Source organism: Haliotis rufescens, unplaced genomic scaffold (genome assembly GCF_023055435.1).
Source record: "Haliotis rufescens isolate VD_foot unplaced genomic scaffold, xgHalRufe1.0.p SCAF_20, whole genome shotgun sequence".
NCBI lineage: Eukaryota > Metazoa > Mollusca > Gastropoda > Lepetellida > Haliotidae > Haliotis > Haliotis rufescens.
In genome coordinates this window covers 11,728,140-11,751,425 of record NW_025963891.1, presented here as the reverse complement: position 1 = coordinate 11,751,425, position 23,286 = coordinate 11,728,140, and the positions used below count along the sequence as shown (strand labels likewise).

The 23,286-nt window shown below is 38.0% G+C and overlaps 1 protein-coding gene across 2 annotated transcripts; it reads left to right on the top strand.

Annotated features, from left to right (window-relative positions):
* Nucleotides 1-5,676: 5,676 nt before the first annotated feature.
* LOC124131553 (solute carrier organic anion transporter family member 3A1-like) lies at nucleotides 5,677-18,813 on the top strand. Of its 2 annotated transcripts, none has more exons than XM_048400841.1 (10): nucleotides 5,677-6,216; nucleotides 10,828-11,443; nucleotides 12,012-12,098; nucleotides 12,375-12,554; nucleotides 13,234-13,398; nucleotides 13,729-13,918; nucleotides 15,246-15,369; nucleotides 16,705-16,859; nucleotides 17,429-17,493; nucleotides 18,105-18,813. In XM_048400841.1, exons 2-10 carry the CDS (start codon nucleotides 10,837-10,839, stop codon nucleotides 18,410-18,412), a joined length of 1,881 nt encoding a protein of 626 aa, XP_048256798.1. In that variant the 5' UTR covers nucleotides 5,677-6,216; nucleotides 10,828-10,836; the 3' UTR covers nucleotides 18,413-18,813. The 2 variants fall into 2 exon arrangements, with proteins under 2 accessions (XP_048256798.1, XP_048256799.1); XM_048400842.1 differs by lacking the exon at nucleotides 5,677-6,216 and adding an exon at nucleotides 10,350-10,402.
* Nucleotides 18,814-23,286: the final 4,473 nt, after the last annotated feature.

The following is a 23,286-nucleotide window of genomic DNA, read 5'->3' as shown; positions in this document are numbered from 1 at the left end:
AGGAAGTTGTCGGAACGCGGGGTAAATGTCAAACATAATTCGACTAGGTAGACAAAAATTTATGGATAACAACTTTTTTAATACTGTAAAAAGCGACGTTTCGCTATAGATCCTTATACCGTTGTCAAGCCACGAACAATGCAGATATTTTGATACAGCTTAGAGAGAGTAAATGATTAGGGCGGAACACCACTTTCAACAGTATTCCACTTGTATCAAGGGGTGTCAGTTTAAACGTGTCAGGAAAGCCAGAAGTCATGCAGGGCTAAGACAGTTTACCACTTCGATGAAACGGACGAACACAGTTATGGTGCTGACGAACTTGGTGTCCCAATATTACTAACAAAAATAAAGATATTGTAATATTAGCCAAGAACAATACAGATATAATATAGCTAAGAGCAGTACAGATATTGTGATATAGCATAGAACAATGCAGATATAGTAATCCGGTATAGAATACAGATTATAATAATGTAACTTAGAACAATACGGACCTTGCCTAGAACAATTGAGATATTGTACTGTAGCTTAGAGCAATGTATAAGTGTACTATATATATCATCGAACAATACAGACATGGTACTATAACTTAGAGCAATATACCATGGTGGCTTTATCGTTTTATCGCTCTTTCGTATCGTTATATCGCTTTCTCGTCTCTTGATATTGCTTTCTCGTCTGGTGGTATCGCTTTCTTGTCTCGTGTTATCGCTTTCTCATCTCGTGGGATCGCTTTATCGCTTTCTCGCGGCCGTAATTGAGGGCAAAAAGCGATGTTCCCTCTCGGCAACCATACAATACAGATATATAGCACAGAACAATACAAGAATTGTATTGTGACGAGGTTCCTTTGAGGGACTGCCCCCTTGTATGTTTAATGCTGATGTGGATAAACAATTTATTTTCTTGTATATTTAGTTACCTTTTAGACAGTAACTTATTTACCACTTGGGCCTTTGTTGTATATAAAACACCCTTTTAATGGCCACTTTGCACTTTATTATGATAATACTTATTTTATTGTAAATGCTAATGCTAATCCGTGGTAGCGGATTAAAGTTGGTTATATAACGCACTCAAATGCCTCGACAAGGCTTGCTTAGTGTTAACAAATCCTCAAACTATCATGGGGTTTATCTTTGTCAAGGCGCCTTAATACAATCGGTATATCTATTTATAATGTTTCGACTTCACGTCTGTGTTTTCACGACCACTTTTAAACTGCTTTTGACCAGTACGAGTCGGCTCCTGTGGGTGAGGCGTTACCATATACTAACTCCGCGCAAACCAGTCCTTGCTTGATCCCCTCAATGCCGAGCGCCAGACAGGCGCAGTATCCACTAAATCAGGGAGCAATAGCGATATAGATTTGAACAACGCATATATAAAATGGCATAGAACAATACAGATGTTGTAATGTAGCTTGGAACATTACATCAACAATACGGACATAGAACAATACAGTCTAGAATAATACAGTAGATAGATAGATAGATAGATAGATAGATAGGTAGATAGGTACGTAGGTACGTACGTACGTACATACATACATACATACATACATATATACATACATACAATATGATATATAATATAGCCTAGAACAATACCTATGATATAATATCACAGAGAATAGAGAATAAATATAGCATTCAACAAATGCTACAAATGTTACAAATGCTATACATGTCACCGTTTTCTGAAAAGCTTCAAGAATTACGTTTAAGAATAAAATATATATATATATATATATATATATATATATATATATATATATATATATATATATATATATATATATATATATATATATTCATTTTTCATTGTTTTGATGTTTGTGAGTGTATTCAGGAGATGAAATATTGAATTCAGGGGATCATTATTATACAAATACGAGTAAATACAGACTGAGATATAATGTAACATATACCAATACAGACATAATGTAATGTATAGCAATACAGTTAGAAAGTTTCATAGAACAATACAGAATATAGCATACAGCAACACGTATATTGTAGTAAAGCCTTGAATAAAACAGTTACGTAGAGCAATGGAGACATAATATACCATGGTCAATACAGGTATTGAAATTCTTCAATATACTGTACATGTCATTTGTATTGTATTGTAATGTAGCGTAAAGTATTAAATATATTTAGATATAGCCCAGAACAATAATGTTCATAATGTAAGGTAAAGCAATACAGATACAACTAAGCATAGATCAATACAGATACCATGTAGCGTTGAGCTTGGACTGTTTAGATATCCATGGAACATTAAGTAAACAGCAAAATAGATGTACTATGAAATAGGGTGTCTTCATTCAATCTATCAAACCATTTCACACACACACACACACACACACACACACACACACACACACACACACACACACACACACACACACACACACACACACACACACACACACACACACACACACACATTTGTAGAGCAATACAGATATTGTAACAAAGCTCAGAGCATAACGATATACTATAGTCTGGAGCTATACAGGCATGATATAGCACAGAACAATACAGATATTGCAATATGACCTAGAATAAATGCAGATATAATGTACAGTAGAGCAACACGGATATAATATAGCATAGAACAATAAAAACATGACGTAGCGTAGTGAAATACAGCTATAGCCTACAACAAAGCAGATACTTGTAGCATACAGCAATGCAGATAAAATATATAATAGAACAATACATATATTGTAATATGTCATAGAGCAATACAGATATTTTAATTCACCCTGAAACAATGTAGCATACAGCGATACAGATATACTACAGCATAGGTGAGGTGAAATTGGGTTTAATATAGCGAAAAACAATACAGGTGTGATGTAGCGTAGAGCAATACAGATATTATAATATAGCTAAGAACAATACACATGTGATGTTACGTAGAGCCATACAGATATTATAATATAGCACAGAACAATACACACGTGATGTAGTGTAGAGCAATACAGATATTATAATATAGCACAGAACAATACAGATGTGATATAATGTGGAGCCATACAGATATTATGATATAGCACAGAACAATACTCATGTGATGTTACGTAGAGCCATACAGATATTATAATATAGCGAAGAACAATACAGATGTGATGTTACGCAGAGCCATACAGATATTATAATATAGCACAGAACAATACAGATGTGATATAATGTGGAGCCATACAGATATTATAATATAGCACAGAACAATACAGATATGATGTAGCGTAGAGCAATACAGATATTATAATATAGCACAGAACAATACACATGTGATGTAGCGTAGAGCCATACAGATATTATAATATAGCTAAGAACAGTACAGATGTGATGTAGCGCAGAGCCATACAGATATTATAATATAGCACAGAACAATACACATGTGATGTTACGCAGAGCCATACAGATATTATAATATAGCACAGAACAATACAGATGTGATGTAGCATAGAGCCATACAGATATTATAATATAGCACAGAACAATACACATGTGATGTTACGCAGAGCCATACAGATATTATAATATAGCACAGAACAATACAGATGTGATGTAGTGTAGAGAAATACAGATATTATAATATAGCACAGAACAATACAGATGTGGTGTTACGCAGAGCCATACAGATATTACAATATAGCACAGAACAATACAGATGTGATGATACGCAGAGCCATACAGATATTATAATATAGCGAAGAACAATACAGATGTGATGTTACGCAGAGCCATACAGATATTATAATATAGCACAGAACAATACACATGTGATGTTACGTAGAGCCATACAGATATTATAATATAGCACAGAACAATACAGATGTGATGATACGCAGAGCCATACAGATATTACAATATAGCACAGAACAATACAGATGTGATGTAGTGTAGAGAAATACAGATATTATAATATAGCACAGAACAATACAGATGTGATATAATGTGGAGCCATACAGATATTATAATATAGCACAGAACAATACAGATGTGATGTTACGCAGAGCCATACGGATATTATAATATAGCACAGAACAATACAGATGTGATGTAGTGTAGAGAAATACAGATATTATAATATAGCACAGAACAATACAGATGTGATATAATGTGGAGCCATACAGATATTATAATATAGCACAGAACAATACAGATGTGATGTTACGCAGAGCCATACGGATATTATAATATAGCACAGAACAATACAGATGTGATGTAGTGTAGAGAAATACAGATATTATAATATAGCTAAGAACAGTACAGATGTGATGTAGCGTAGAGCAATACAGATATTATAATATAGCTAAGAACAGTACAGATGTGATGTAGCGTAGAGCCATACAGATATTATAATATAGCTAAGAACAGTACAGATGTGATGTAGCGTAGAGCAATACAGATATTATAATATAGCTAAGAACAGTACAGATGTGATGTAGCGTAGAGCCATACAGATATTATAATATAGCTAAGAACAGTACAGATGTGATGTAGCGTAGAGCAATACAGATATTATAATATAGCACAGAACAATACACATGTGATGTAGCGTAGAGCCATACAGATATTATAATATAGCTAAGAACAGTACAGATGTGATGTAGCGTAGAGCAATACAGATATTATAATATAGCTAAGAACAGTACAGATGTGATGTAGCGTAGAGCCATACAGATATTATAATATAGCTAAGAACAGTACAGATGTGATGTAGCGTAGAGCAATACAGATATTATAATATAGCACAGAACAATACACATGTGATGTAGCGTAGAGCCATACAGATATTATAATATAGCTAAGAACAGTACAGATGTGATGTAGCGTAGAGCAATACAGATATTATAATATAGCTAAGAACAGTACAGATGTGATGTAGCGTAGAGCCATACAGATATTATAATATAGCTAAGAACAGTACAGATGTGATGTAGCGTAGAGCCATACAGATATTATAATATAGCACAGAACAATACACATGTGATGTAGCGTAGAGCCATACAGATATTATAATATAGCACAGAACAATACACATGTGATGTAGCATAGAGCCATACAGATATTATAATATAGCACAGAACAATACAGATGTGATGATACGCAGAGCCATACAGATATTATAATATAGCACAGAACAATACACATGTGATGTAGCGTAGAGCCATACAGATATTATAATATAGCACAGAACAATACACATGTGATGTAGCATAGAGCCATACAGATATTATAATATAGCACAGAACAATACAGATGTGATGATACGCAAAGCCATACAGATATTATAATATAGCGAAGAACAATACAGATGTGATGTAGTGTAGAGAAATACAGATATTATAATATAGCTAAGAACAGTACAGATGTGATGTAGCGTAGAGCAATACAGATATTATAATATAGCTAAGAACAGTACAGATGTGATGTAGCGTAGAGCCATACAGATATTATAATATAGCTAAGAACAGTACAGATGTGATGTAGCGTAGAGCAATACAGATATTATAATATAGCACGGAACAATACACACGTGATGTTACGCAGAGCCATACAGATATTATAATATAGCATTATGTTACCTCCCTACACCAGCGCACTTGTGACCTACTTTCTTAACATGTTATCACATACCTTTCATAGATATATGGCACGATGCCTCCGGTTTGTTTGTGTTCTTTCATGTATCTCACAGTCTGAATCACTACACGACTGGTTCATTGTCAACAAGACTGGTTCATTGTCAATAAGATAAGACATGTTCATATCGGGGACAACATACTAGGGTAAGAAGGATTCTTTTCAATCTCCGCGTCTGTTCCTTCCCTTGTCGGGTTACAAACACTGCATGCATCTAATCGCCTGCATGGACCATGCATTGTTCTTGTAAAAAGGCTTTAGGCACTCGCTGCAAATAAGCACAGTCAGGGACATCTTGAATATGGACATGCATCAGGCTTCCCATGGCTATACTCAGAGTCTAGTTTAACGAGAGGAAATGAGAGGAAAGTTCATCGGGTCAACCTATAGCTATGGAATAATAACACTGAATAGAGAGCTCTCATCTTCCGAAGGACACCATGGAAGAGTAGCCTATCTACTCAACATGTTGTCCGACCAGTGACGGGGTGGGAGAGCGGCCATTCGACCTGCAACGTGAGAGGACAGCTGACTCGACACCGTCATTCAGGTAAGCGTCTGTAATGTTTATGTGCTGTATGTTGGGAGAGATTATCACCCACAGAATGAGTGCAACCATTATGCACTGTATGTTGGGAGATATTTTCACCACAGAAATAGTGCAACCATTACGCACTGTATGTTGGGAGATATCACCTACATAATGAGTGCAACCATTATGTACTGTATGTTGGGAGATATTTTCATCACAGAATGAGTGCAACCATTACGTACTGTATGTTGGAAGATATTATCACCCACAGAAAGAGTGCAACCAGTATGCACTGTATGTTGGAAGATATTATCACCCACAGAAAGAGTGCAACCAGTATGTACTGTATGTTCGAAGATATTATCACCCACAGAAATAGTGCAACGATTATGTACTGTATGTTGGAAGATATTATCACCCACAGAAATAGTGCAACCATTACGTACTGTATGTTGGAAGATATTATCACCCACAGAAAGAGTGCAACGATTATGTACTGTATGTTGGAAGATATTATCACCCACAGAAAGAGTGCAACCATTACGTACTGTATGTTGGAAGATATTATCACCCAGAGAAAGAGTGCAACGATTATGTACTGTATGTTGGAAGATATTATCACCCAGAGAAAGAGTGCAACCATTATGTACTGTATGTTGGAAGATATTATCACCCAGAGAAAGAGTGCAACCATTATGTACTGTATGTTGGAAGATATTATCACCAAGAGAAAGAGTGCAACGATTATGTACTGTATGTTGGAAGATATTATCACCCAGAGAAAGAGTGCAACCATTATGTACTGTATGTTGGAAGATATTATCACCCAGAGAAAGAGTGCAACCATTATGTACTGTATGTTGGAAGATATTATCACCCACAGAATGATTGTAACCATTCATGTTTCTAGGTTTGTCAGCACCATGCCCGTGTCATGGGTTTCACCGAAGTGGTAAACGTCTGAGACCTGCATCACTTCGGGCTTTCTTCACACATTAAGCTGACACGCCGCGATGAACTGGAATTGTGTTAAAAGCGGCGTTAAACCCAATTCACTCACTTACTGAACGTTTATAGTATCTTGCATACCTCTAAATTACCACAAGCAATGGTACATGAATATATTATTCAATATATGTACTCGCGTGATGATCGGCAGAATTTCCATATAGTTCCCTATTTTATCTATTTATGGAAAGGCTGTTTTTATTAATACTTTCAAATAAATCCAGTAATAGTTTTACATATATCAGAAACAATTATTAAAATGTGTTAACAGCTTCTCATGGTTGTGAAAAATGAATCATGTGAAACCCATATACCAATAAACTGTAAATCATATTTATCAGATACACCCTCAATCACAACAAGATGCGCGTTGACAACGTGGCACTCTAACAACAGGTTGGCCTGTTAACGTGAGACGGATGTTATGTTGAGGTGGATGTTCATTGACTATTTCCTATTCTATTCAAAATTACAGTAAGTCTACACTTCTAAATCTTGCGAAAAGTGGTTCTTGTGATACCTTTGTTAGAACAACATCATACCCACACGCGAATAATATCATTCATGTCCGTGAATTTGCATAATATGAATGTAATAGTCGCAATAATATCGCGTTTCTTCTCAATAATAAATCGCGTAAGACTGATGATCAGATGTGTATAAGTAGAAATACTTGCGGAAAAGTATCAGTTTTAGGTAACTACAATCAACCACGTCCACTTCATGTCAGTGTGCACCATCGTATCCTCAGATACTTTAAAACATTCGCGAAATGTACAATAAACTCCAACACTTATCAGTTATGTTGAATACACTAAGAAGTAATGCATTCGGAATATAATCGACAGGGAAAACTGTTTCTTTTATCAGGCAGCGAAAACACTTTCACACAGGTTGTTAGTCAGATAGCGAATCAACTTGTCTGTTTAACTGGTAATTGTGTTGAAAATATTAGTCCTGCCTGCTGAACCTGTTTAGCAACTCACACCTTCGGGTGATGATTAAGATGCGTTTGGCAATAATAGTAGTGTTTAAAACTTATTATAACCTTCTTCCAGCTCCTAACCAAAATTAATGAATAAATATCGAAATACCCAGAAAATACTATTTGTGGAATTTCAAACATGAACACACCTTTAACTATAGTCAGGAATTGTTTTTATTTGTTTTCAATACTTCCAAAACTTGACGAGGAGGATGCAGTTGATCATTTTGAGTTCAGTAGTTTCAATCTTTCAGATTCAAGAGGTTTCTTATTGTAGCGTTTGTGGAAGTCTGAAACGAGAGTTGAAAAGCACAAATCATGCATTTAGTTTTAGTTTTTGTTTTCTGAAAGACGATTCGAATAATTGCCGCACAGCTAAGTGTTATTTGTCCCCCATGACTGCTAAGAAAGGGGGATAACTAAACAGATCAAGGGAGATAAGTATGCTGACCACGGGAGATAACGCTTCGAGCATTCGTGTACCCGGATAACCGTTTCAGCCATAGTTAGCTTAGCTAGAAAGTAGTTTGAGTGTGCGCCCTTCCAAGTCATAGTCTTATTTTCTACATGTGACTATTTAATAAGTGTCTTCAAGTGATGAATCGATTGACTGGGCTATTATGGGTCGGGAAGGGTAGGAATGTAAAGTGAAAGGCTAATCTCCTTAACAAGCCTCTTAGGCCCGTGAAGATCCGGGATAGAATAGGTCTTAAGCAACCCAATGCTTGTAAGAGGCGACTATGCTTGTCGTAAGAAGCGACTAACGAGATCATGTGGTCAGAATCGCTGACTTGGTTGAAGCATGTCATCGTATCCCAATTGCGTAGATCGATTCTCATCACTTGGTGGTTGTCTGGTCCTGACTCGTTTACTGACAGACCGCCGTCATATAACTGGAATATTGTTGAAAAACAAGCAATAAAAAAGACGCCATACATAAAGTTAAACAACTATACACAATATACATGAGTGAGTGAGTTTGATTTTACGCCGCTTTTAGCAATATTCCAGCAATATCACGGCGGGGGACACCAGAAATTGCCTTCACACATTGGACCCATGTCGGGATTCGAACCCGGGTCTTCGGCGTGACGAGCGAACGCTTTAACCACTAGGCTACCCGACCGCCCCCAATATACATGAGACAAGCAAATAATATGAAATGCCATGCACACATATATCCGTAGACAGTGTGTCATCAAGTGTATATTTAACTGTAGCACCGAAAACTGCACATTGTGTACTTGGCCATTTACACAATACAAATACAGAAGAAACATACACATGTTATAATTTCGATAAGGCTATAACAGCATTGTTTGATGACATGATTGAACCAGGAGCCACAGGTCCCTCATTCAAATGGTTATTAATAAACGTAAACTTGGAATATCGCAAAATCATTATACAAAGAGTTACTCTTGATGAGGTCAATATGCTAAAACAAGAACCCGAGGATCCGACCCCTGAGGTGGTCTAACCGGACCGAGGCCACAGGCATACCGAAATTCACTTTCAAGTTTATGAAGCCTTTAAACGATCACTGCTTCATTACAGTAACTTATCTGCGAACCTTAAAATGCTAGTTTACCAGACGCCATCTTGTTTTCTAGCAGACGAGTCAATATTCGTCACGTAACAGGTCAATACTGATCATGTGACGAGTCAGATTTCGAGGTTAGTGTCAGTCACATGATTTGGAGGTCTGCATTGAAATATATTGTTTCGTTACGGATTAATAAAGAGAATTGAAATATTCTTAATAGAGGTATAACAAACTTAGATAAGAGATATAGACTCACAACAGATGTATCATGACTTGGATGAATAAATTACTCAGTACAAACTACACATTGAAATATCAGACCGCATTTGTATTTAATAATGGCTATCGATCTTGCAATATCGATGCAGTCAAACTTAATTAGCCTTTCAACCTATTAAAACTTGGAATATCAAAGTATATATGTATAAATACATGCGTTTGGATACAAACGTAATTAAAGGACTTTTATATGCAGATTTGTAAAAGTTTATTGTATATGTCCGGACGTATTCACATTTAGGTAAAAGGTTCTTGCGTGGCACCTAAATACGTGTGGAGGGTTTGCTACGTTGTCTAGTAATCGCGTGATTATATCATGGTTCTTTACAGAACACAAGATGACGTTTCATACACGGTATCCGACGATACACAGGAAATAGTCGAAGGCATCCAAGTCAACTCAATACAGTAGATTGGAATAACAACTAAATTAGAACTTTCCTATGTACACAAAGCCCGGTTACCACATGCTAATGTGAAACGTTTACCAATGCTAGTCAGGTCGTGTAACGTGTAGCCTAGTTGAACGTGTGTCATCGTGTCCCGACCTCGTGAGTACGTAGTTCTCGTGACGTCAGCCACTGGGTTGCATGGTCTCGAAGCGATTATTTACGCACCATATAGCTGATTGCCGTTAAACAACATTCACTCTAGAACATTTGTATGACAAAACACTTGCCATCCGAGGAGATGCTTTTCTTATATTTTTTCTCCACAAGTCCGTACGTTACAAAATGATTTTGTGGAAGTCCATGGTAACAAATTACAGCCCATATACTACTCTCTCTATCTCTCCTGATCTGTCGATCAGATATTGCAGATGGAGAAGAACTGTGTGAGTGTCGACGCCATGGCTGAACCTGGAGGACGTCGACGTCGTTGTTTCAACAACATCCTCTGGTTCACTGCCGCGTTCAGTGTGTCATCCCTGGTGCTGGAGGCAGTCAAGTACCACACTGTGTCTCAGATCACCTCTTTGGAGAAGCAGTTTGGACTCAGCAGTACAAGAAGTGGCCTACTCCTAAGCTGCAGCGAAATCGGTTATCTTTCAGCTATTTTCTTCTTCAGTCATTTTGGGGGAAGGCGCTTTATACCTAGGATCCTGTCCTGCGCACTGGCTGTGTATGGCCTTGCTAGTTTAATGTCGGGTCTGTTACACTTCATGAGTCCTGTATCGCTTCCTCGTGTCGGGGACCTCGGCTCCAACTATTCCTCTCACAATGTCAGACTATGTCAGGATTCCGTGCAGGACAATGAGCGATGTCCAGCTACGAAGGACCAAGCGACTGACAACGGACATTGGGTGTACAATGTGCTTGCCGTGCTTATGGTGATACAAGGGATGGGTAAATCCCCACGGTTTTCCCTAGGTTTACCGTACGTTGACAATAACTCCCGTGACAAACAGCAGTCGAGTTTACTGGCAGGTATGTATTTAGATGTAGAAGACGATGGCCATATATGATTATTTATTTTACGTGGTTGAAATGAGTGCCACGCACATGTCAGGCTACATGAAAAAAACAGTTTCCGTAATGAAGAAAAACCGAACTCGCATTTCTTTTAGAGCCTCGATTTAATTGTAGATATAAAACGTCAACGCCAGAAAATAACCAGTCTCGCTTGTCTTCCCAAACAAAAGACATTGACATGATAGCCCATTTACCGATTTTATTGAAATTAAAAACGTTAACTTGAAACTACTTCTCCTGCTGACAAGTGAGTGAGTGAGTATGGTTTTACGCCGCTTTTAGCAATATTCCAGCAATATCACGGCGGGGGACACCAGAAATGGGCTTCACACATTGTACCCATGTCGGGAATCGAACCCGGGTCTTCGGCGTGACGAGCGAACGCTTTAACCACTAGGCTACCCGACCGCCCCTGCTGACAAGTAAAGAGTAGCACTTTAAAAATATGTTTGTTTTGCAACACAGTGTGTTTGAAACACATTTCAAGATTCACATGTATTTTGTAATGTCTATGATCTTGTAGGCATCATTATGACAGTGACGTTCTTCGGTCCAGCTCTTGCACTTGGCCTTGGTGGCGTTTTTAGCGCCATACCTGTTGATTTTAGTGGTGAGTACTTCTTATAGTCTCTGTAATTATTTTACAATCGTTTATTAACCAACAGCCGTGGGTAGGCTCACCCGCCTTTACCCTTTACGGTAAAGTACGTTTATAACGAACACGCTTATAACGAACTGACGGATATAACAAACTGGCTTTTTTGGTCCCGGGCTTTTGCTGTATATATGTACTTATAACGAAATACGGTTATAACGAACTAGAATTAGTTATCCCATTGAGTTCGTTATAACCGTAGTTTACCGTATTATATTTCTTGATTTCAAGAGACCCAGATGGATCCTCTTCACCCCCAGTGGGTCGGGGCATGGTGGCTCGGGTACCTGGTATTTGGATGCGCAGCCATCCTTCTTGCTGTACCCTTGGGCTGCTTTCCAAGGCACATTAAGAAACCCACAAAAAGACAAGTAAACGGCAAACGCCACTCCCTTAAGGAGGAATTATCAGGTATGTGAAATATCCATTCTCACCTAATACTCCATTTAAATAACCAAAACATACGATAATAGATACTTATGAGAGTAACTATTGTATTGATGTTCAAGTTTAATCAGATCGATATGATTTAATAGTACAGCAAGACGTAAATGGTACAAACGTCTTCAGTGTTCAAATAATGAAGTGCTTATTACAATAACATTTCGGAGAAACTCTATTCAGATCATTAGCTCTAAGGTAACCTCAAAGTCCCTCCTCTGGGCAGACATTAGACTCTTGGAAGCATAATGACAACTGTAAGTAAATGAGCTAGATAATACTAATACAGCCAAGTGATCGAGGTGGACTTGTAGCGAGTTCTGAACATTAATAACTATCCAGGAATGTGTAACACTACAACATGTAGTTTAGACTTTCTCTACTTGCAAAACACTTCTTTAATTATCTTATCACAATAAAGCGGTAACCGTTAGAATAACTAACGTGTTGTTTTGTTAGTTGACACAACAGCAAAGACGCCTTAGCACATTTGAAGACATGTCAGTGAACGTAACGCCTTATGGTGGTTGTTCAGGGATAGTATGGGGTGGGGTCACCATGGCGGACAGAACGCTTTTTTACATTGTCCATGGGGTGGCCACAGTACTGTTTGATGCATCCCCATGGTAATCATCCTCTGTACTTGTAGATTTACCCAAGTCAGTGGTGCGAGTGTTGCGGAACCCAGTGGTTGCTTGTCTCCTGCTGGGAAACTGTTGCGTTCTCTTCTTCGTGGGGGGAAATATAGCCTTCGCCCCAAAATACATAGAGAACCAGTTTGGGACACAGACTTCCAAAGCCAACTTTATAGTGGGTAAGAATACGCCGTCATTTCAAGGCCTTCTCGGTTACAAACACTTGTGAGAGCAAGTAAATGGACAAAAGATTTGTCTGTTGTCCTTTTCAAAATATTATAGTATATATGTACACTTTGTAAATCCACATTCAAATGTTTGAATATTAAGTAAAATGGACAAAAACAGGAACTAACGTTGTTGTGGGTATTTAGGGATGAGATAATCACATACAACAATGTCGTCGTATTCTTCGAATCTCCTTCAATGTGTTTTGAGATATACTGCCAAAATTGTTTTCTTGTCATTCATTTCAAGTGTGTTTTAGTATATGTCAATGCCTGTTATAGGTGTAGAAGAACTTCTTTGGGCGACTGTGGGCACTCTGCTTGGTGGCATCCTCACCAGCAAACTCAAGCTGACCAACAGAGGTTGTGCGAAACTGATCATGATAGTAACCTTGGCCGCTTCGGCCTGCTACACCCTCACGCTGCTATTCGGATGTCCGAATCCCAGTATCAAGGGTCTGGGTGAGAGTAGGTGAGTCAAACAATATATCTATGCATCTATGCATCTATGCATCTATGCACACACACACACACACACACACATGCACTCACACGCACACAAACAAACAAACTTGCACACAATATCACACACACATATATAGATAGATAGATAGATAGATAGATACACACAAGTACACACACATATATATGCACGTGAGTTTATGCATACATACATACATACATACATACATACATACATACATACATACATACACACACACACACAAACAAACAAACAAACTTGCACACAATATCACACACACATAGATAGATAGATACACACAAATACACACACATATATATGCACGTGAGTTTATGCATACATACATACATACACACACACACACACACACACACACACACACACACACACACACACACACACAAACAAACAAACAAACAAACACCAATCAGTAAGCCGAGTTCATGCACCTTCAGAGATGTTTTTTCATAGTTACAATAATTACGCTTGATACTGACAAAGATTTGAATGTAACATGTCGGGGTTTTGTTCGTGTATCAAATAAGGCTGGCGTCTTTCAGCAGCACACCCAGATATTGAATTCAGTGATACTCAACACCATTCGTTCAGTTGTGTATCTATACATTTTATGCACCGTGCATTGTTTTGTTGAATCAAACGTTTAATACCTAAAACACAATAACATTTCTTTATATCTATAAATCGCATGCTTGATATTTCATATTAATTTGAATTTTTATGTTTATATGATCACGGTGTTCTCAATCTACAAGAACAGCAGTTTCAGAAGACTGAACTGCAATATCGAAAACAGAAGATTCAATATTATTCAAACTGTTTGAAACGTATATTATCATATTAAATTCGTTTTTGTAATTGTGACATAATACTGTCTAGTACTCTGGACAGTTGTGATATCACTGTAAATACTGAACACTATCCTATTTATTGCTGTACTATTTATTACAATTCATTTGCATACAAACGATTCCAGTCATTTTTAGACAAACTAATTTTGGTGAAAAGGATGTAACTGTGAGTGAGTGAGGTTTTACGCCGCTTGTAGCCATATTGCAACACTTTCATGGTGAGGATACCAGAAATTGGCCTGTATCATATCCTATTGTGAATGCAACGCTACGTTTATGAATGAAATATTAGTTGCAGTTTAACGTTCATCAATTAATTTGAGCAAGGTAACGAACGATTATCCAATCAAAATCAATCTATAGAGGCCAACACTGTCTTACCTTCTTTCTCCACGTGGGATAAAACGTTGTACCTACATTCAGTCACATAAAACTACACTTTGCAGGCATAATATGACCAGCGCTTCCTACTGTGGGTGTGATGCGGATGAATTCATGCCGCTGTGTGGAGCTGACGGCGAGACGTACATCAGTCCATGTATGGCTGGATGCAAATCTCAAAATGGAACTGTAAGCATCTCCATCCCTGTGTAACAGGATGCCATCCTCATACGGCAAATGTAATCTCTGTTTCAGCAGATAATCGAACTGATTATTCTCTGGCGTTGACGTTTTACATTTAGTATTACGACAAAGGATAATATGAATTCCACATGTTGCACAGAATTAGCCTATTAACTATAACATACAAGTTTCATACACTGAACAAAGGTTGGTGATTATCGTTTGTTAACTTTAAGACCGCTTTTTTATCATGTCACACAAATGAAGCTTCTACGAGTCTTTTTGAGTTTGTTGCTTATAAATGAATACAAACACATTTATGATGTGCACTGATCGTGCTGATGTCCTAAAAAGATTTTGATTGAAAAACTTGTGAATGGTCAAACTTTAGATCTAGAATTCTTTCAGCTTGTAAGAAAGCAGACCCCCTCCGTGGTCGAGTGGTAGAGCGTCTGCCCGGAGAGTGGTTGGTCTGGGGTTCGATCACCGACCACGTCATACCAAAAGACGTTAAAAGATGGTACTTGTTGTTAGAAACAGACTCCTTGATACTGATATCACTGATGTCCATCAATATACAACTGTGTGGTTGTACAGCACGTGTAGCACAACGCCATTTTGAAACCGTTTGTGCTTTCATTGTAAAAAGGGCCGGTGGCCTATTTACTGAATAAAGCATTTATTCATACATCGCATAATGATTGCACTATTCTATGAGTGATACGTTCTTCCAACATACAACCGCCTCCATGATCTAGTGGTAGAGCTTCCGCCCGGATAGCGGAAGATCCGGTGTTCGATCCCCGACCGCGTCTTACCCTGTCTGGCGCTCGACATTAAGCGGCTAAAACAAGCCGCTGGTCGGCTCGGAGTCAGTACACTGTGTCTGAGTGGGGTATTCATGTTAAGCCGTGGCATGGTATCTCAGTGGGCTGGCACTGCAAATCAGCATCAGTCCGGACTAGTACAAGCAGCCACACACACATGTGCATCCACGTCGCTATATAAGTGCAATAATCTTGGACGCGACGTTAAACCCCATACTTTAAGGGCATAGTTGCAGTATCATTTGCTTTGTATAATTCCTCATAAAACCTTTTAAGGTCAGTAATTTACTATTGTATCAACATTTCAGACATACACGGGATGTAGCGAGGTTCCTGGTTCGAATCCCTGTTCGCCCAGATTATGTTTCAATGATTGTCAGCATCATACCAGTGCTCGGTGGTAAACGTCTGAGACCTGCATCACTCCCATTAATTTGACACGGTGTGACATAACTGGAATATTGTTAAAAGCGGCGAGAAACCCACCTCACTCACTATTTTACGAACATTTCAGACATACACGGGATGTAGTGAGATTCCTGGTGACGAGGCCACAGCGGGCAGGTGTCCGACAGAGTGTCCCTACCTTTACCCCTACATCATCGTTGACCTGGTGTCCGGTCTAGCGGGGACTGTCTCCATTGTTCCTATTCTCATGACCATCATCAAGTAGGTTTTCATCCCATCCCATGTTTATTATGGAGGAGAGTCTTCTAATGTGTCTTATTGCTTCGATAGGACAAAATGGTAAGTCAATACTTGACGTTCGTAGATAAGCGACTTATACTGCAATCGGGTGTACGTGATTGTATTGTTTAAGCGGTTTCACTCCATCGCACCCACCCGTGAAGATCAGGGTTAGAATTGGTCACAGCAACTCATGATTGTCATAAGAGGCGACTAACGAAAGCGGGTGAGATTTGCTGACTAAAAATTGGTTGGTGCTTGTTATCCCAGTTGCGTAGATCGATGCTCCTGATGTCCATCAATGGATTGTCTGGTCCAGATTCGATTATTTACAGACAGTCGTCATATAGCTGGAATATTCCTGAGTATGACGTTAAGCAAACACCTAGGTAAGGGTGAGGGTGTACCGTCGATGGCTCAGTTCGAATGTTGAAAGTGGTATTATTGTACTTTGTAGAAATACATGTTGAAAAGACGAATATTTGTTTACATTAAATTTTCCATTTCATCAAAATTTGGTTTTACATTCACATATTATTCATCATTTTCAGAACGGTCCAACCACGTGATAAACCCATGGCTGTCGCTTTGACGTCATTTCTGAATGGGCTGTTAGGTATGTGACCTGCAACATATTGTTGGTGAAAAATGGAAAATGATACTTCAGTATTCAGTTGTTATGGAGATTGTAAATAACTCCAAAATTAGAAAAGTGGATTGAATTCTATAAGGTGTAATGTGACGACGTATATGGACTCCGTCGCCCTTATATAATGGTAACGCTATTCTTCAGAGAATTATCATTTGCAGAAGCGCGATGTCTTTCATTAACTGCCCGACAAAGGAGTGCAGTTTAAAAGACCGAGGGCTTCTGCAAATGATGATCGTTATTATAACTTAAATGGATGGACTTTGTCCTCAAATAAAAAGAAACAACAATTTCGGTTTTGAAACATTCACTGCAATCAACACTAATGTCACTGACCAATTTTACAAACATGAAAACGTCATAGACAAACCAGATGACGTCACTATAGCACGTGAAGTCAGCTATCCCCATGACGTCACCTAACAACGAACGGGCGTGATAAAGGCCCGTTGTCAAGCAATGTGAGGGCATTATCAAGTTACAGTGGCCCGCTCATTTCTGATAAAATGCGGGCGGTTTAATGATAATTCTATCCATTGTAGTCAAATATGTTGTTAAACCCGTTGCTTTCTGTGCAGGTTTCCTCCCGGCGCCAATAGTATATGGAAAGGTCATTGACAGCTCGTGTATATTTTGGCAGACAGTTTGTGGTGAAGTTGGCGCATGCGCACTTTATGATCTTTCAAGCCTACGGTACCGTGTGAAATCAATGGACATTGGACTACAATCACTATCGGCTGCTGCGTACTTCGTGGCTTTTCTTCTGTTTAAGTATGGAGTCGTTGAGGAAGTCACTTCATCGGATGCAGCAGACGTTCAGATGGAATTGGCAGAAGAGAAAGTATTTCTTGATAATGAGTTAACACGAAACGATAAGTGGTCTTAGTTTCACGTAATACCTAGTTATTTTGTGCATCTTTTTCTCGACAATGTGACACATTTTAGTAGACTTAATAAGACAAGACAATTTATTCAATATAGAGGCCACTGTCCCAAAATACAGACATATACAAGTTGCATTTCTAAGTGCATTTATTTAGAGCTACTAGTAAAAAGTATTATTTTATGGTATGAGGAAGACAAATATATCCATATAGCACAGACACACATATATAGCACAGACACACATATAGCACAGACACACATATATAGCACACACACATATAGCACAGACACACATATATAGCACAGACACACATATCATTTTTAGTATTTTGACAATTAAGCATATTGAGTGGTATTAAACTTATTTCTTAATGTTGCACATTAAATAGATATAAACAGAGATCATGTGTTGTTTGTGTATCTGGCGTGTCCATTACAGTTATCAATCTGTTTACTGCAATGTTATTTCTGATATATTTGGGGCGGTCGGGTAGCCTAGTGGTTAGAGCGTTTGCTTATCACGCCGAATATCCGGGTTCGATTGCCCACATGAGTACAATGTGTGAAGCCCATTTCTTGTGTCCGCCGCCGTGATATTTCTGGAATATTGCTAAAAGCAGCGTTAAACCATACTCACTCACTCTGATATATTTATGACATAGTGTTTTTTCCATTGGTTTCATCTTCTATGTACATTTTGTCAATAAGCCTACAGTGAGGACTTAATCTTAAATGATATGGTACATCAGTGTATCTTCCTGCCTCTGTCATCAGTCGAAGTTGTCCACTTCTACATTTTGTTAAACGCATTCTCAAATGTAAAAGAATAGCAATGCATTTACCAAAATGTAAAATGGAATTGTAAAGAAATGTTGGAACATTTATGAGACATGTTTATTGTAGAATACCAGTTTTGTTTAAGAGTATCAAGAAAGCTTATTTTAAATAATCTGATTTTAATATTCCCAAAATCCTGGCTTGTCTACACAAAACCAAACCATAATTGAAATAGAATATGTTTGATATGTGTAGCCCACGTAACTCTGCCTGCGTCATCAAGAGACTTTAACATCAAACAACATTGGTGAGGTAGCATTGGCAGCAGGTATTGCAGTATTAATGTACACCTGGGCCCACTTGCACAAAGCGATCTTAGTGCTAAGATGATCGTAACTCCAATACTTTAACATAGGCTTACAATAGCCGTAGCACTAACATCGCTTTGTGCAGCTGGGACCAGTACTTAACTGCCCGTGATATGTATGAAAGCTGAAGTGGAGCTCTACCCCGTTCACCCAGTACAATATCAATGCATGTAGTTCTACTCACTTTCCAGAAACCTTTTAACATTTTAAGACGTTTTACAGTAAGTAAGGACAGACTACATGGGTGACCATTTTCTTTATTACAATTAGTGGCGACGTGTCTGTGTAGGTTCTAATACCGTTATCAAGCAAGTGAAGTACAGAGTATGGATGAGAAGTATATATACAGGTAGGAGGTTTTGTACAGTTGAGTAGATGGGATGTGGTTACAATGTAGTGTAGAAGCCTGTTATCTAGAAATGCGGGTGAGACAGATTACAGTAAACAACAGTTCTGAGAGTTTGAATAATATCGGTATCACTGCTACTTCCGTGCGCCCTACAAGTTACGGGAGGATTATCTGTTTTCTGTTCATCGTATTTTAATTTCGTTCCTAGTACGAAGCCCTTATAAAGTAACGCTTAGGTAGAAAATGCCGCCCAAATATTGAGCATTTGTTTCTATTTAATAATACAAGTACTGCATGCTAGATTAAGATTAGGTTGTTCAGACCTGAATAGAACGGTAAATACAGATAGCAAGGGAATATCTTCCCGATCGGTCTTGTTCAATGACATGGGACATGCTAGATTAAGATTAGGTTGTTCAGACCTGAATAGAACGGTAAATACAGATAGCAAGGGAATATCTTCCCGATCAGTCTTGTTCAATGACATGAGACATGCTAGATTAAGATTAGGTTGTTCAGACCTGAATAGAACGGTAAATACAGATGTCAAGGGAATATCTTCCTAATCAGTCTTGTTCAATGACATGAGACATGCTAGATTAAGATTAGGTTGTTCAGACCTGAATAGAACGGTAAATACAGATAGCAAGGGAATATCTTCCCGATCAGTCTTGTTCAATGACATGAGGACATCCATGCTGAACTTTTATAGGCGAATGTAAAGAACTACAGTAACTGGCTTATTTAATGAAGGTATTTCAAATAGTGGTCGAATTACATAAACGAACTGAAATAAATTGCATTTGATTGGTAAAACAAATTATATTTTTCAAAAAGCGGAACAAATGTAGGCCACGTCTACAATTGGACTACTGTTTCCTGATTGGCTGATAATAGAGTGGGCAGGGTATGTGTTGCATACTGGTGTATTTGTTTTAAATATTCAGACACCATTGAAAGAAGGTGACGTGGCGATTGTAGTGAACTCTGATTTGTTTGATGCATTGTGAGAATAAATGTGTTTCATATTTGATTTTACAACGGTTTCCTGTCCTTATCTTAAACCCTTAACAGGGATATATTAATACTGAGACTAGTTGGACAAAAATGAATTAGAACAGAAGTGCCGGCTGTAGTCGGTAAAAAAGGCTGGTAGTGTTTTTATTCACGGAAAGGGGCCACCGGCCCATTATACACGCACACAGAATTATCACACATCGCTTGATCTAAGTACAGCAACAAAATTGATGTTGTATTTATAAGTGGCATAGATGAGAAAATTTGACTATAGTTTATGTTCATATATAACTGGAACATCCTTCAGAAAATTGTATTTGCTTTTCAAAGCACAGAATAAATATTATTTTTTGTAAAACTCTTAATAATACTGCCATTGCTACAGGAGAACAAATTATATCAGATGGTCATGGGTTGGATAAATATTATAGTGTTATGGACGAATACTAGTTCGTTATCCTGTATAGAATGGACGGATCAGGTAGAAATGGAATTCATCCTCGACAAATGGTAAAATACAGAAAGGACATAAGCATTCATGTCTTGATCATGTCTGCCAGTTTCTAGCAGAAGGTTGTGATAGTAAAGTAAATTCTGACAATATTCATTTTAAATAAGTCTACATCAATATACGTAAACAAATTATAATAGTGGAAATTATTCTTAATGAAGCAAAACAACTGATGTTTGGGGTAACTTTGAAGATTCGCATTACAGATTTGTTTTCAGTTTCTATATTTCTTTGTTTAAATAGGTGCAAAAATACATCGACATTTCCAACACCCTGCTGCATCCAAACCTCATCAAATCCGTTAAAATATCAAGTTATGTCAATAATCTTAGCCAAACATTTACAATTATTAGGTAAGAAACAGTTTTAACGAAAGCATCTTTTCACAATGTCATTATTTGGTTGTTTCTGTTTAAACCTAGGATACCTTTTCACAATCTATCATGAATATGGATGAAATCCCCAAGTTTCCGAACCATCTTAGGGCATCAGTTCAACATAAAACATAGATATCATAGATCTGTGGAGAATGTACCCATGTTTCCTGTATAACCTTCCATGATTGTTGTGCCAAAGTTTTCTGTGTTATATACCACGGTCCACATAAAGATAATTGGGTGCCCGAATATTTATAGTTTGGGACGATTTCGACAACTTTATTGCCAATATTAAACTTTTCATAATATTTATCACCATTTTTATCCATGTTAGTACCATCTTCCCGAGGCAAGAGAGTTAACTGACTTTAAAAGTCCAGTTTCCACCCTTGCCGAACTAGGCTGGAATTCCTGGGTTCGTTCGTAGCGCCACCAGTGGCTATTACGAGTTATGTCCTTTCTATGCCTCTCCTATTGACCAATTAGATTCAACCTCTCGTATCACTTGCATTTGCTTCAAACAAAACGGTGGCACCCAGTCAAGACGATCTGATTGATAATCGAAATCTATATTGTGATAAAACGAGTCTTACATCGCGAAGTGCATCAAATCACGTGAGCACCTTGATTAAAAACATGAAAAGATTTAGAAAATGTCTGTTGACAACGAGTTAGCGGTGCACATGCTTTGCAAATCCTGCAGTCGACCGAAATCTGCATGACACTTTACGAACCGGATTTCGATTTCGGTGCGCGATTTTGATTGGACTATGCAAAGACTCGTTAGTCCAGCCAAAATTGTAACTCCATAATACCAGCCTAGTTCGGAAAGGGTGGAAACTGGACTTTTATAGTCTGTTAACTCACTTGCCTCGGGAAGATGTGTTAGTACCTAATTTCCATTTATCACAATATGTAACATGCAAGGCGCTTTCGCAATCTAACAACAAACACGTCCAGCAAGATTACGTCATCAGCGAATAAGAGAGTAGATAGTTCCAAAGCAAGCACTGTTATATCATCTGCTTCAAATCTCCGAGAATATACTACATCATTTATAAATGAGGTGAGTGAGTGGTCAGGAATTTGAGTGTTCTCTCTAAAACAAAATTGAAATAATCGGCGTTTTCAAAGAAGACTAAGACTTAAATCTCATAAAGAACATGTCCAGACCTACCAAAGACAAGCAAGCAAGTAGTGTCACATCATGTGCTTCGCATATCAGAGAATTAACTGCATAACTAATAAATGAGTAGAGTGGGTGCTCAGATATTGGAGTGTGATCCTTGAAAAATTGAAATTAGCGGCCTTTTCAACGAAGACTAAGATTTAAATCTCATAATGAACATCTCAAAACACGTCCAAAGACTTTTAAACGTTGCTTGGTAGAAAATGTAAAAAGTATGGATAAAAAGTTGAAAGTGACTGAAAATAGCGCTTCGACGGGCACCAAGACTGCGAACATGATTCAAATTA

Coding starts and splice junctions, on each gene's coding strand:
- LOC124131553 (XM_048400841.1), top strand. CDS start 10,837: ATGGAGAAGAACTGTGTGAGTGTCGACGCCATGGCTGAACCTGGAGGA. Junction 13,399..13,728: donor CAAAGCCAACTTTATAGTGG/GTAAGAATACGC, acceptor TGCCTGTTATAG/GTGTAGAAGAACTTCTTTGG. Junction 15,370..16,704: donor GCAAATCTCAAAATGGAACT/GTAAGCATCTCC, acceptor CGAACATTTCAG/ACATACACGGGATGTAGTGA.